Here is a 16,426-nt window from a genome sequence, read left to right as displayed (position 1 = left end):
GAGATCCCCAGAGATTGGAAAGCTGCCGCGGTCATCCCCCTCTTCAAAGGGGGTGACACTCTAGATCCAAACTGTTACAGACCTATATCCATCCTGCCCTGCCTTTCGAAAGTTTTTGAAAGCCAAGTTAACAAACAGATCACCGACCATTTCGAATCCCACCGTACCTTCTCCGCTATGCAATCTGGTTTCCGAGCTGGTCATGGGTGCATCTCAGCCACGCTCAAGGTCCTAAACGATATTATAACCGCGATTGATAATAGACAGTACTGTGCAGCCGTCTTCATCGACCTGGCCAAGGCTTTCGACTCTGTCAACCACTGCATTCTTATTGGCAGACTAAATAGCCTTGGTTTCTCAAATGACTGCCTCGCCTGGTTCACCAACTACTTCTCAGATAGAGTTCAATGTGTCAAATCGGAGGGCCTGTTGTCTGGACCTATGGCAGTCTCTATGGGGGTGCCACAGGGTTCAATTCTTGGGCCGACTCTTTTCTCTGTGTATATCAATGATGTCGCTCTTGCTGCTGGTGACTCTCAGATCCACCTCTACGCAGACGACACCATTTTGTATACATCTGGCCCTTCATTGGACACTGTGTTAACAAACCTCCAAACGAGCTTCAATGCCATACAACACTCCTTCAGTAGCCTCCAACTGCTCTTAAACACTAGTAAAACTAAATGCATGCTCTTCAATCGAACGCTGCTGGCACCCGCCCACCCGACTAGAATCACTACTCTCGACGGGTCTGACCTAGAGTATAATTTTAATTTAAATTTTAATATGCTATTTAGCAGACGCTTTTATCCAAAGCGACTTACAGTCATGCGTGCATAATTTTTTTTTTGTGTATGGGTGGTCCCGGGGATCGAACCCACTACCTTGGCGTTACAAGCGCCGTGCTCTACCAGCTGACAGTATGTGGACAACTACAAATACCTAGGTGTCTGGTTAGACTGTAAACTCTCCTTCCAGACTCACATTAAGCATCCAATCCAAAGTTAAATCTAGAATCGGCTTCCTATTTCGCAACAAAGCCTCCTTCACTCATGCTGCCAAACATGCCCTCGTAAAACTGACTATCCTACCGATCCTTGACTTCGGCGATGTCATTTACAAAATAGCCTCCAACACTCTACTCAGCAAATTGGATGTAGTCTATCACAGTGCCATCCGTTTTGTCACCAAAGCCCCATATACTACCCACCACTGTGACCTGTACACTCTTGTTGGCTGGTCCTCACTACATATTCGTCGCCAAACCCACTAGCTCCAGGCCATCTATAAATCACTGCTAGGCAAATCCCTGCCTTATCTTAGCTCATTGGTCACCATAGCAACACCCACCCGTAGTATGCGCTCCAGCAGGTATATCTCACTGGTCATCCCAAAGCCAACACCTCCTTTGGCCGCCATTCCTACCCAGTTCTCTGCTGCCAATGACTGGAACGAACTGCAAAAATCTCTGAAGCTGGAGACACTTATCTCCCTCACTAACTTTAAGCATCAGTTGTCAGAGCAACTTAACGATCACTGCACCTGTACACAGCCCTTCTGAAATTAGCCCACTCAACTACCTCATCCCCATATTGTTATTTATTTTGCTCATTTGCACCCCAGTATCTCTATTTGCACATAATCTCTTGCACATCTATCATTCCAGTGTTAATACTAATTGTAATTATTTTGCACTATGGCCTATTTATTGCCTTACCTCCATAACTTGCTACATTTGCACACACTGTATATATATTTTCTGTGGTATTTTTGACTTTATGTTTTGTTTTACCCCATATGTAACTCTGTGTTGTTGTTTTTAATCGCACTGCTTTGCTTTATCTTGGCCAGGTCGCAGTTGTAAATGAGAACTTGTTCTCAACTGGCTTACCTGGTTAAATAAAGGTTAAATAAAAAATTAGTAGCCTACCGTAGCCTCCTAATATTGTACAATCTGTGTGTCGCTTCATTGGCCTGGCTATTGTTTGAATTCAAGACCAGATTGATCTCAGTTTGTCAGTGTCAGAGTAGCCAATCATTTCGGTAATTTGTGTGGTATTAAATAATATTCAGCTAATGTCTTCTGTCATGTAAATTAAGTAGAATTTCATGAAATGTGTTTTGAAAAGGCACAAAAAAAGGCTCCAACATTGACTGGAAATAAATATTGATAACGCATGTATTTTACTCTGCTTGCAAATCGTCCCGCTCCTAAAAGTTATGCAAAATGTAGCTCAAGTCAAGTGTCTACTATTATTACAATTAGCTTTAAAAAAAACAAATGGTATAGTCCACCGGAAGCTAAATTCAATACAATTTCAATTTACTCTGCCGATTGTCCGTAGGGTTGGTCCTTATGCAGGGGGGGGGGAATTTTGAAGAAAAAAAAAAAATTCTAATAGAACATAAATTAAACAGACTTTCTAAACGTGGGTCTGTCTTGGACCCACTTCCTCCAAGGCAGCAGCTACTCTTCCTGGGGTCCAGCAACATAAAGGCAGTTATATACAATTTTAAATATTACATGACATTACATTTCATAAAAATTTTCACAACATATTAAGTGTGTTCCCTCAGGCCACTACTACTACTATCACATACAGTGCATTCGGAAAGTATTCAGACCCCTTGACCTTTCCACATTTTGTAACATTACAGCCTTATTCTAAAATTGATAACATTAATTTTATTCCTCATCAATCTACACACAATACCCCATAATGACAAAGCGAAAACAGGTTTTTAGAAATGTTTGCAAGTAAGTATTCAGACCCTTTGCTATGAGACTTAAAATTGAGCTCAGGTGCATCCTGTTTCCATTGATCATCCTTGAGATGTTTCTACAACTTGATTGGAGTCCACCTGTGGTAAACAGGCTGATTGGTCGGCTATTTGAGCTAAAAACGGGGGCTTTACTATTCTTGGGTAGCGGAATTACTTTTGCTTCCCTCCAGGCCTGAGGGCACACACTTTCTAGTAGGCTTAGATTGAAGAGATGGCAAATAGGAGGGGCAATATCGTCCACTATTATCCTCGTAATTTTCCATCCAAGTTGTCAGACCCCGGTGGCTTGTCATTGTTTTATAGACAACATTCCTTTTCCACACTCACTTCACGAAATTCAAAATTATAATGCTAGTCTTTCATCATTTGATCAGTTATAGTTGGATGTGTAGTGTGTCAGTGTTTGTTGCTGGCATGTCATGCCTAAGTCTGCTAATCTTGCCAAGTAATTGGCAATATCAGTGGGTTTTGTGATGATTCAATGAATGGAGCCGAGTTTGCCTTTTTGCCCAAAATTTCATTTAAGGTTCTCCAAAGCTTTTTACTACCATTCTTTATATAAACTTTGTTTTATAGTGTAGTTTCTCCTTATTTTTATTGAGTTTAGTCACTTGATTTTTCAATTTGCAGTACGTTTGCCAATCGGTTGTGCAGCCAGACTTATTTGCCATTCCTTTTGCCTCATCCCTCTCAACCATACAACTTTTAAATTCCTCATCAATCCACGGGAATTTAACAGTTTTTTGTTTGTACATTTGTTACCCCTTTTTCTCCCCAATTTCGTGATATCCAATTGGTAGTTACAGTCTAGTCCCATCGCTGCAACTCCCGTACGGACTCGGGAGAGGCGAAGGTCGAAAGCCATGCGTCCTCCGAAACACAACCCTGCCAAGCCGCACTGCTTCTTGACACACTGCTTGACACCAATGTGTCGGAGGAAACGCCGTACAACTGGCGACACGAGTCAGCCTGCATGCGCAGGGCCCGCCACAAGGAGTCGCTAGAGTGCGATGGGACAAGGACATCCCGGCCGGCCAAACCCTCCCCTAACCCGGACGATGCTGAGCCAATTGTGCGCCGCCTCATGGGTCTCCCGGTCGCAGCCGGCGACACAGCCTGGGATCGAGCCCGGGTCTGTAGTGACGCCACTGCGATGCAGTGCCTTAGACCGCTGCGCCACTCGGGAGGCCGATATAACAGTTTTTAACTTCTGGCTTCCGGTGGACTACTACGTTTTTTTGCAAGATAATTCCCAGCAACCCTAGTGTGTAAATACTAGCGTTGCTAAAAGCAGCTAGTGTCCACTCTCCTATATTTCGCCAACCCTATTCTCTTTCCAACTACCCTATTGGCTGATATAGCCCAATAATACCGATAACCTAATATAATGGGCCACGTGAGAATCTCTGGTATTTTATCCTATTTCTTAGGCTATTTTTGCGTATTTTGATCTTAATAATAATAATAATAATAATAATATGCCATTTAGCAGACGCTTTTATCCAAAGCGACTTACAGTCATGCGTGCATACATTTTTTTTTTGTGTATGGGTGGTCCCGGGGATCGAACCCACTACCTTGGCGTTACAAGCGCCGTGCTCTACCAGCTGAGCTACAGAGGACCTACAGGATCTTGACTAGGGTGGCAAAATTGCTGGGACCAGGGCTGCAAAGCAAGCTGCGTCACATACAGTACACCTAAAATAACATTGCGGGACTGCGGTCAGGTTGGGGACCAGTCTTGCAGGAGTGGGTGGGAGTTGGACAACAAGTCAGCGGGAGCGAGCATGGTATGAAAAGCAGCAGTAGCGGGTTGAAGAAATCAGTACCCCTCGCAGTACCCCACAAGACACTCATGCAAACACACAAAAACACACTCAAACACTTTGCTTGTGAAACCGGGAGCCTCCAACCTGCTAGAGAGCAGACGGCATCTCCGCCAACCTCTTTAAATGCAGCACCACCAGCTTGTCCAGACCTGCACCAGAGACAGCAGGGACAGACAGGGGGCCAGGCAGGCCGATGAGAAACCCACAGGTGTGAATAGGTAGGAAAGGGGGGAGAGAGATTGTACCTTTAATACTGACCTTCAGGCTCCGAGTTGTTGCAGCGCTCGTCCAACAGGCTCTCAGAGCTCAGCGACGCCTCAGAGTCCAGATTGTCCTGGTCGGAACCAGGTTGCTCCAGCTCTGGCAGTCTGCAGGCGAGGTCTTCCCTGGGAAAGGGGGGGAAGGGAGAGACAGAAAACAGAGAGGTCACAAATGTAACCAAGGGTTGTTTGGTGGATAGCAGGCAAAAAATATAACCATTGGATATGGGTGGTCCTTTGTAACTCAGTTGGTAAAACATGGCACTTGTAATGCCAGAGTAGTGGGTTCGATTCCCGGGACTACCCATGAGTAAAATATATGCACTCATGACTGTACTCATGATATAAACTGCACTCATGATATAAATATAACCACGGTGTATAAATCACGTCATTAAAATACAATACACTGCCAAAAGTATGTGGACAGCTGCTCATCGAAAATCTCATTCCAAAATCATGGCCATTAATATGGAGTTGGTCCCCCCGTTGCTGCTATAACAGCCTCCACTCTTCTGGTAAGGCTTTCCACTAGATGTTAGAACATTGCTGCGGGGACTTGCTTCCAATCAGCCACAAGAGCATTAGTGAGGTTGGGCACTGATGTTGGGCGATTAGGCCTGGCTCGCAGTAGGCGTTCCAAATCATCTCAAAGGTGTTCGATGGAGTTGAGGTCAGGGCTCTGTGCAGGCCAGTCAAGTACTTCCACACCGATCTCGACAAACCATTTCTGTATGGACCTCGCTTTGTGCACTGGGGCATTGTCATGCTGAAACAGGAAAGGGCTGTGAAGGAAACTTTCTCTAGAGAACGCGTTTCCACTGCTCCAGAGTCCAATGGCGGCGAGCTTTACACCACCCCAGCCGACACTTGGCATTGCGCATGGTGACTTAGGCTTGTGTGCGGCATGTCGGCCATGGAAACCCATTTCATTAAGCTCCCAACGAACAGTTCTTGTGCTGACGTTGCTTCCAGAGGCAGTTTGGAACTCGGTAGTGAGTGTTGCAACCGAGGACAGACGACTTTTACGCGCTTCAGCATTTGGCGGTCCCGTTCTGTGAGCTTGTGTGGCCTACCACTTCGCGGCTGAGCCGTTGTTACGCCTAGACGTTTCCACTTCACAATAACAGCACTTACAGTTGACCGGGGTAGCTCTGTTGGAAAGGTGGCATCCTATGACGGTGCCACATTGAAAGTCACTGAGCTCTTAAGTACGGGCCATACCACTGCCAATGTTTGTCTATGGAGATTGCATAGCTGTGTGCTCGATTTTATAAACCTATCAGCAACGGATGTAGCTGAAATAGCCAAATCCACTCATTTGAAGGGGTGTCCACATACTTTTGGCCATGTAGTGTATCTGCTGAATTTAGTGGTGAATCAGGGGCTCTGTTCAGTTCCTACTTCTCTTGTTTTATGGACTTGATGCGCTCCATCAGGTTTTTCTCAGCCTCTGTGTCAGAGTCTAGCGGATCATCGTTCTCAGGGACCACCGTCAGGTCAGAGCACTTCTTCTCATGCACCTGGGAGAGAACACACACAAATAGTTACTCAGTGCACCTCAACGAGTAGCAAGTCCATACCACACTGGTTTAGAGGATGGGGGGCTGTGTTATGTCATCATGCGTAGAGTTTATTTATATCATATCATGCCTGTGGCATTCCAGTGAGCTATGGTACCTAGAGGAAGGCAGGAGGTTTTGTAATGATAAGTAGGGGTAAACAGGCACTATGAAACTATGTTATTCAACCACACAACATGTAGGAACACGTCAGTATCGGGTGTGAGGGTTTTTATGCACGATTGTACTATTGAAGGAAGCTTGAGGCTGCAAATCAAAGCAAAGGTTATTTTACACCAGGAGAAAAAGACATCATCAAGAAGACAACTCATTCCCATGTCAAACATTCCCCAGCTCCATGAGTACCAAGGCTTGGTACCGGTTAACAGGGAGAATCCACAAACCATCCATCCTATCCTGAGGTTGTACAGTGTGGAATCATGTATGTTCCATACAGCACAAGCAGGCTATGATCAAGAGTAAAGTCACCAAATACTAGTCAAACCATACATGAGTCAAACCACACACAAGTCACATGTAGAAAAGACCAACAACATCAACCCAAACACCGTCACTCTGAAGAACCTTCACATCACAGACACTGAGGGATGAAACCAACATGCAGTATAGCAGGGGTCTAACATCTAGTCGCATAGAGCTACTAGTAGTAGGTATGCAGGCCTTTGTTCTAACAGTACTAACACACACCTAGTACTACCACACACCTAGTACTACCACACGCCTAGTACTAACACACGCCTAGTACTAACACACACCTTGTACTACCACACACCGTGTACTAACACACACCTTGTACTACCACACACCCAGTACTACCACACACCCAGTACTACCACACACCCAGTACTAACACACACCTAGTACTAACACACACCTAGTACTACCACACGCCTAGTACTAACACACGCCTAGTACTAACACACACCTTGTACTACCACACACCTTGTACTAACACACACCTTGTACTACCACACGCCTAGTACTAACACACGCCTAGTACTAACACACGCCTTGTACTACCACACACCTTGTACTAACACACACCTTGTACTACCACACACCCAGTACTACCACACACCCAGTACTAACACACACCCAATACTACCACACACCCAGTACTAACACACACCTAGTACTAACACACACCTTGTACTAACACACACCTAGTACTAACACACACCCAGTACTAACACACACCTAGTACTAACACACACCTAGTACTAACACACACCTTGTACTACCACACACCTAGTACTACCACACACCTAGTACTACCACACACCTAGTACTACCACACACCCAGTACTAACACACACCTAGTACTACCACACACCCAGTACTAACACACGCCTAGTACTAACACACACCTAGTACTAACACACACCTTGTACTACCACACACCTAGTACTAACACACACCTAGTACTACCACACACCTAGTACTACCACACACCCAGTACTAACACACACCTAGTACTACCACACACCTAGTACTACCACACGCCTAGTACTAACACACGCCTAGTACTAACACACGCCTAGTACTAACACACGCCTTGTACTACCACACACCTTGTACTACCACACATCTAGTACTACCACACACCTAGTACTACCACACACCTTGTACTACCACACACCCAGTACTACCACACACCCAGTACTAACACACACCTAGTACTAACACACACCTAGTACTAACACACACCTAGTACTAACACACACCTAATACTAACACACACCTAGCACTAACACACACCTAGCACTAACACACACCTAGCACTAACACACACCTAGCACTAACACACACCTAGCACTAACACACACCTAGCACTAACACACACCTAGCACTAACACACACCTAGCACTAACACACACCTAGCACTAACACACACCTAGCACTAACACACACCTACACTAACACACACCTAGTACTAACACACACCTAGTACTAACACACACCTAGTACTAACACACACCCAGTACTAACACACACCCAGTACTAACACACACCTAGCAATAACACACACCTAGTACTAACACACACCTAGCACTAACACACACCTAGCACTAACACACACCTAGTACTAACACATCTCTGTCACAGAATCAACTGATCATTGTCTTTGCTTGGATCCAGGTGTGTTACTGCTGGGCTGGAACAAAAGCTTGCATGCCCAGTAGCGCTCTAGAAACACTGCAGTATTGTATCCCATCAGTTAGTATGAAGAGGAGAGAAGGGGATGGGGGGCATCGACTACTTCATGTCATGCACAGACGGTTGGGAATGGCAAACAGCATCTAGCTACCAGGAGGACCAGAGCAACGTGGATACGTACCACCACTCCTTTGTAAGGAGCAGAAAACCTGAGGGGCAAATGCCAGAGCAGCTGAAGAGAAACAAGGGAGAACCACAAAACAATGAGCAGTAACCCATGGTGGATATTGGACAATACACTGACACTGAAACACCTGCAGCCTTACAGGATCAGGAGTGTAGTAGTACACCCCTGCCCTACAGTATGTAGTAAATCAAGTTGGTGACTATGGTCGGTCTGTCTACTGAGTCTATGGACCTGGTGTCAGTGTTGGGATCAATTCCATTCCAATTCAGTCAATTCAGAAAGCGACAGAGAAGCATTGAGGAAAATTGGAATAGAAATGTCAGTTTACTTCCTGAATTGACCTCAACCCTGGGTAGTGTCCAGACAGACCAGACCATGTAGAATTGTCCTCACCGTGTTCTGTCTCTTGAGTTTGAGCTGGTTGACGGCCAGAGCCTCAGCGTGCTCCAGCTGTTCGATCTCCTCCAACTTCTCATTGTAGCGTCTGATCTGCTCGTTGATCAACATCTCCACACATCTGGGACACAGCGACATTACCTGTTAGTCATCATTTCTATTGTGGTAAAGGCACTGCATTGGTTTCTATACAGTGGGTGTCCTACCTAGTTGCCCGAACAAAATATTCACTTGATAACAGCAAAGACTAGGGTTGAGATCAATCAAATCCATTCTAAGTGGACTATTATCTTATTGTGGGATGTTTTTTATCTGAATTAATAAAAATATGTTTTATATATAAAGTAACAGTAGTTTCTGTCTATGCATTGATCAGAGAGATACTTACGTGGTGGTCTTGACAACGTCCTTCATGCTCATGAGTGGGTCGGCGCTGTCTGGGCAGCGGAGGATGCAGGGGGCAAACACAATGGCCAGGGAGTTGGGAGACATGCGGTTGTGAGACTCGTCTTTAGACACTCTGGAAGAGAGAAAAATATTACTCATGTTGAAGGGAAAATAAGTTAATTCAATATTTATACAGCAATACACACTACAATATTGCAATTGCAATGTTTAAACCATGTGAGTCCTATTGAGATGGTTATCACTTTTGAGAGAGAGCCCCAGCCAGGAAGAGTATGTACTTGACTAGATGGAAGAAAAGTCTTTCCAAGGTGTTGAAGCATGCGGTGGGGAGCTGTTCCAACACTTTGTAGATGGCATGTAGCTGCTCTTGCTTTTCAGGAAGTTCTAGAGAAAGGTGAGGAATACCACAATGTATAATCAACAACAACGCCACAATGTAGGGATTGCTGACAGTCAACAATATTACGCATTTCAACATTCAGTAGAATACAGGTAACTGCCAAAATAAAGGAAACACCAACATAAAGTGTCTTAATAGGTATCTGGAACTGTAAAGTGTCTGGAACTGTAATGTGTCTGGAACTGTAATGTGTCTGGAACTGTAAAGTGTCTGGAACTGTAATGTGTCTGGAACTGTAATGTGTCTGGAACTGTAATGTGTCTGGAACTGTAATGTGTCTGGAACTGTAATGTGTCTGGAACTGTAATGTGTCTGGAACTGTAATGTGTCTGGAACTGTAATGTGTCTGGAACTGTAATGTGTCTGGAACTGTAATGTGTCTGGAACTGTAATGTGTCTGGAACTGTAATGTGTCTGGAACTGTAATGTGTCTGGAACTGTAATGTGTCTGGAACTGTAATGTGTCTGGAACTGTAATGTGACACCATTCTTCCACGAGAAATTCCATAATTTGTTGTTTTGTCGAGGGTGGCGGAAAACGCTGTCTCAGGCGCTGCTCCCATAAGTGTTCAATTGGGTTAAGATCTAGTGACTGAGACACACACACACTAACACACAACCTTTAAATCCCCTAAGCTCCTTTGAGACCCCTCTTTCAAAGTCACTGAGATCTCTAGCGATGGTAGCCAAAATAATGGATAACTGGGCATTTTTATGACCTTAAGCATGATGGAATGTTTTAATTGTTTAATTAACTCAGGAACCACACCTGATTTCAATATACTTTGTATCCCTCATTTACTCAAGTATTTCCTTTATTTTTTTGGCATTGACCTGGTAGAGCAGTAGAATATACCAAGGAGAAGATAACCCCCCTGGGCTGATATAGGGACTCCCCCTAGTGGACGTACATTATATTACAAAATCCCAAACGAACAAGAGTACCCATCTCTCCCTTGATCCTGGAGAAGAGTCACAGTACAGAGTGAGGCAGAGCTATAACAGGACTCACCCACGGCCCGAAGGAAGTCATTGTAATGAGTGAAGGTCATGAGGGGGTCAGGCAGCTTTCTCAGCCACTGTTTGATCAGCCCCGTCACTGTGTGGATGGGGTAGTTCTCCAGGCACACAGCGTGGGGGTCTGCCACACAATACATCAACAACCATTAGACAGGCCATGGAATGGGAACTTGAAGGAGGTATACTTATGTCATACATAAGATCTACATTGGCACTATGAAACTTGAAAAATACTACTACTCTAGTGCTTGTGTAGGTGTTTAATTAAGCATGGGTAACACTTTATTTGAGGCTAAGGGCTGTTCTTATGCATGACGCAAAGCGGAGTGCCTGGATACAGCCCTTAGCCGCAATATATTGGCCATATACCACAAACCCCTGGGGTGCCTTATTGCTATTATAAACTGGTTACCAACGTAATTAGAGCAGTAAAAAGTGTAGGTGTTTAATGTTAAGTATGTCTTACGTACACCCCTCAAATAAAGTGTTACCCATCATAATCTTTTCAGCTCTCTGAAAGCAATGGTATACTGTTTATAATATTATGGGCTGGCTGGCCCTTACCAGTCTCCATTAGCTGGTGGAGCTCCTTCATGCGGTTGGCGGAGCCTGACTTGCGGTAGATTCCCTCTGTTAACAGGCCATTCATCTCCACATGCTCCAGCATCATCTCCAGCACTATGGGAATGGGGTTGTCCTCGCTGGTCAGGTGACACAAGCGCACCCCAAAGTGTAGGCCTCCCGACTCCTCGTCAATCTGCACACAGACAGACACCAACAGTCAGAGGCGTTTTAGTCACCAGTCACCTAGCGACCAATACTGATTTCAGATTTGCACACCTAAATCATGGAACTATGTCAATGTAGTTTACGAATATGTGAGATCAATGCCTACCTTTTTGACACAAAACGTGGAGCAGTCTGTGACAATTTTGCAAAGGCACTTCTTGTGGCACACCATCTTACAATCTGGAAGAATAAAACCAGAATGGGAGGCTATTAACATTTGCATCCACGATGGGTCCCAGTATGTAATGGTTATAATGTTTTGGGTTATGTATGTTTAAAGCATGCTCAGCATTCACATCAATCACTGGAGACTGTTATCCTTGTTATTAGTTGTTACTAGAATGTGAGAGTTGTCAGAATGCCTATATGTGTGTGTTTATGTCTATGAGGTACTCACAGCTGCACATGTAGACTTTCTCCATGCCCCCGATATAGGAGTTGCACTGGTCACACGACTGCATGATGTTAACCTGGTACGTGCTGAACACATGGTCCAGGGGGTTCTCCATCTAAACAATCATACATTGGACACATTGATACATGTACACAATCATTTAATGAAATGCATATCTTTCTATAGTGAACAAAGAGTAGACAGGGTTAAGGATCGACCCTGAGTTTGCACTTACGCTCTTGTCTTTTTTCCGCCTCTTCTTCCGAGCTTTAGCAGGCTGAAATATAGACAAAACCATCAATATTTAACTTACTAAATCCATAAAGACGGACAATGAAAAATATCAGTGTCTTCAGTACCAAAAACCAACGTTTTTATTTGTACATATACAGTGAGGGAAAAAAGTATATATATATTTTTATTTTCTTCTGGGGGAAGGATCAGCTTAATATTGCAGATAGATTGTATCTTCTATCAATGTAATTGTCTGCATCACTTCCAATCCCCATGTTTTTATATATATATATATATATATATATATATATATATATATATATATATATATATATATATATATATATATATATATATATATATATATATATATACTCCCCCTTTATTACTTTTCAACCCCGCCATCCTTTCCCTACTTGGAGTAAATTAGTGAACAACAATGCCCATGCCTCTACTTCCGGTCTATACTTACTATCTACACCTTATGGACACAGTTAATTTTACAATAATTCTATTATATATATATATATATATATATATATATATATATATATATATATATATATATTTTTTTTTTTGCTCCTGAACTTCTTCTACTCTCAACCTCTCCGATCATTTTCATGATGTCCATCCGGTTTGCTTCTATATGCCATATCTTTCTAACTGTGCTCTTTCCCAAAAGCTCCCAACATACAACCTATATACTTATTATGGACACAGTATGCTTACATTATTAGCTATCTTTGTTATTATTTGTTGTTATTTGTTATTAGTCCCATCCTTCAACTCTATTCAATACCTCCCATCTATCTCTCTTAACACCATCCATATAGGATTTCTATTTGCCATATATATTTCAACCATACTGTGATGTTTTACAAAAGTTCTGAACCTTTCTATTCTCATTGCTTCTACAGATTGTGAATTAAAAATAAACATTTTTGCTAAAAGTATTATTATATTATTGATCGATTGACTATGACTTTTCAGATCACCCAGTAATGATAACTGCAAGGTTAGCTCCAGGTAAATATTGCAATCCTTTAGCCATTCCTGGACCTGTGTCCAAAAACAAGCTACAAATGGACAGAACCAACACAAATGATCTAATGATTCTGTCTCTTCACAGCAAAATCTGCAGAGCTGGGAAGATTGTATCCCCCATATAAATAACATTATATTGGTAGCAAGAATTTTGGTATGCCATCCAACCCTGGAGTTTTCCCGGACTTAAAGTCTTTAATTGCATCCATAAGTTCCTCCTCTGTAATTTCACCTTCACATGAGTCTTTCTGTGTGGCTGTTAATTTGACATTATCAATAGAAAAAAAATCTCTACAATTAGCTTCAGTTAGAGGAGATGGAGGCGACTGAAAATAAAACATATGCTTAAAGTACTTAGTTTCTTCCTTCAAAATATAATTTGGTGAATTACAATGAGGGAAAAAAGTATTTGATCCCCTGCTGATTTTGTACGTTTGCCCACTGACAAAGAAATGATCAGTCTATAATTTTAATGGTAGGTTTATTTGAACAGTGAGAGACAGAATAACAACAACAAAATCCAGAAAAATGCATGTCAAAAATGTTATGAATTGATTTGCATTTTAATGAGGGAAATAAGTATTTGACCCCTCTGCAAAACATGACTTGGTACTTGGTGGCAAAACCCTTGTTGGCAATCACAGAGGTCAGACGTTTCTTGTAGTTGGCCACCAAGTTTGCACACATCTCAGGAGGGATTTTGTCCCACTCCTCTTTGCAGATCTTCTCCAAGTCATTAAGGTTTCGAGGCTGACGTTTGGCAACTCGAACCTTCAGCTCCCTCCACAGATTTTCTATGGGATTAAGGTCTGGAGACTGGCTAGGCCACTCCAGGACCTTAATGTGCTTCTTCTTGAGCCACTCCGTTGTTGTCTTGGCCGTGTGTTTTGGGTCATTGTCATACTGGAATACCCATCCACGACTCATTTTCAATGCCCTGGCTGAGGGAAGGAGGTTCTCACCCAAGATTTGACGGTACATGGCCCAGTCCATCGTCCCTTTGATGCGGTGAAATTGTCCTGTCCCCTTAGCAGAAAAACACCCCCAAAGCATAATGTTTCCACCTCCATGTTTGACGGTGGGGATGGTGTTCTTGGGGTCATAGGTAGCATTCCTCCTCCTCCAAACACGGCGAGTTGAGTTGATGCCAAAGATCTCAATTTTGGTCTCATCTGACCACAACACTTTCACCCAGTTCTCCTCTGAATCATTCAGATATTCATTGGCAAACTTCAGACGGGCATGTATATGTGCTTTCTTGAGCAGGGGGACCTTGCGGGCGCTGCAGGATTTCAGTCCTTCACGGCGTAGTGTGTTACCAATTGTTTTCTTGGTGACTATGGTCCCAGCTGCCTTGAGATCATTGACAAGATCCTCCTGTGTAGTTCTGGGCTGATTCCTCACCGTTCTCATGATCATTGCAACTCCACGAGGTGAGATCTTGCATGGAGCCCCAGGCCGAGGGAGATTGACAGTTATTTAGTGTTTCTTCCATTTGCGAATAATCGCACCAACTGTTGTCACCTTCTCACCAAGCTGCTTGGCGATGGTCTTGTAGCCCATTCCAGCCTTGTGTAGGTCTACAATCTTGTCCCTGACATCCTTGGAGAGCTCTTTGGTCTTTGCCATGGTGGAGAGTTTGGAATCTGATTGATTGATTGCTTCTGTGGACAGGTGTCTTTTATACAGGTAACAAACTGAGATTAGGTGCACTCCCTTTAAGAGTGTGCTCCTAATCTCAGCTCGTTACCTGTATAAAAGACACCTGGGAGCCAGAAATCTTTCTGATTGAGAGGGGGTCAAATACTTATTTCCCTCATTAAAATGCAAATCAATTTATAACATTTTTGACATGCGTTTTTCTGGATTTTTTTGTTATTCTGTCTCTCACTGTTCAAATAAACCTACCATTAAAATTATAGACTGATCATTTCTTTGTCAGTGGGCAAACATACAAAATCAGCAGGGGATCAAATACTTCTTTCCCTCACTGTATATACAGTGGGGAGAACAAGTATTTGATACACTGCCGATTTTGCAGGTTTTCCTACTTACAAAGCATGTAGAGGTCTGTAATTTTATCATAGGTACACTTCAACTGTGAGAGACGGAATCTAAAACAAAAATCCAGAAAATCACATTGTATGATTTTAAAGTAATTAATTTGCATTTTATTGCATGACATAAGTATTTGATACATCAGAAAAACAGAACTTAATATTTGGTACAGAAACCTTTGTTTGCAATTACAGAGATCATACGTTTCCTGTAGGTCTTGACCAGGTTTGCACACACTGCAGCAGGGATTTTGGCCCACTCCTCCATACAGACCTTCTCCAGATCCTTCAGGTTTCGGAGCTGTCGCTGGGCAATACAGACTTTCAGCTCCCTCCAAAGATTTTCTATTGGGTTCAGGTCTAGAGACTGGCTAGGCCACTCCAGGACCTTGAGATGCTTCTTACGGAGCCACTCCTTAGTTGCCCTGGCTGTGTGTTTCAGGTCGTTGTCATGCTGGAAGACCCAGCCACGACCCCTCTTCAATGCTCTTACTGAGGGAAGGAGGTTGTTGGCCAAGATCTCGCGATACATGGCCCCATCCATCCTCCCCTCAATACGGTGCAGTCGTCCTGTCCCCTTTGCAGAAAATCATCCCCAAAGAATGATGTTACCACCTCCATGCTTCACGGTTGGGATGGTGTTCTTGGGGTTGTACTCATCCTTCTTCTTCCTCCAAACACGGCGAGTGGAGTTTAGACCAAAAAGCTATATTTTTGTCTCATCAGACCACATGACCTTCTCCCATTCCTCCTCTGGATCATCCAGATGGTCATTGGCAAACTTCAGATGGGCCTGGACATGCGCTGGCTGGAGCAGGGGGACCTTGCGTGCGCTGCAGGATTTTAATCCATGACGGCGTAGTGTGTTACTAATGGTTTTCTTT

The 16,426-nt window shown here is 43.5% G+C and overlaps 1 protein-coding gene across 7 annotated transcripts in view; it reads right to left on the bottom strand.

Moving 5' to 3' along the window:
* LOC121576830 (unconventional myosin-IXb-like) overlaps positions 1-16,426 on the bottom strand; it is a 125,880-nt gene that overhangs the window by 8,084 nt on the left and 101,370 nt on the right. For 3 of the 7 annotated variants that reach the window (XM_045223511.1, XM_045223514.1, XM_045223512.1), the window contains 11 exons: positions 12,443-12,484; positions 12,211-12,322; positions 11,920-11,993; positions 11,589-11,781; positions 11,017-11,145; positions 9,883-9,988; positions 9,585-9,716; positions 9,194-9,317; positions 8,795-8,845; positions 6,278-6,396; positions 4,872-4,999 (listed from right to left, as the gene is read on the bottom strand). In XM_045223511.1, the coding sequence (XP_045079446.1) occupies positions 4,872-4,999; positions 6,278-6,396; positions 8,795-8,845; positions 9,194-9,317; positions 9,585-9,716; positions 9,883-9,988; positions 11,017-11,145; positions 11,589-11,781; positions 11,920-11,993; positions 12,211-12,322; positions 12,443-12,484 (1,210 nt within the window). Of the gene's footprint in view, positions 1-4,697; positions 4,763-4,858; positions 5,000-6,277; positions 6,397-8,794; positions 8,846-9,193; positions 9,318-9,584; positions 9,717-9,882; positions 9,989-11,016; positions 11,146-11,588; positions 11,782-11,919; positions 11,994-12,210; positions 12,323-12,442; positions 12,485-16,426 lie in introns of all 7 variants that reach the window. The other 4 variants (XM_045223515.1, XM_045223516.1, XM_045223513.1 and 1 more) reach the window with 4 other exon arrangements.

Source organism: Coregonus clupeaformis, chromosome 11 (genome assembly GCF_020615455.1).
Source record: "Coregonus clupeaformis isolate EN_2021a chromosome 11, ASM2061545v1, whole genome shotgun sequence".
Taxonomy (NCBI): Eukaryota; Metazoa; Chordata; class Actinopteri; order Salmoniformes; family Salmonidae; genus Coregonus; species Coregonus clupeaformis.
The sequence above is the reverse complement of the archived record's forward strand: the minus strand, read 5'-3'. Positions and strand labels throughout refer to the sequence as shown.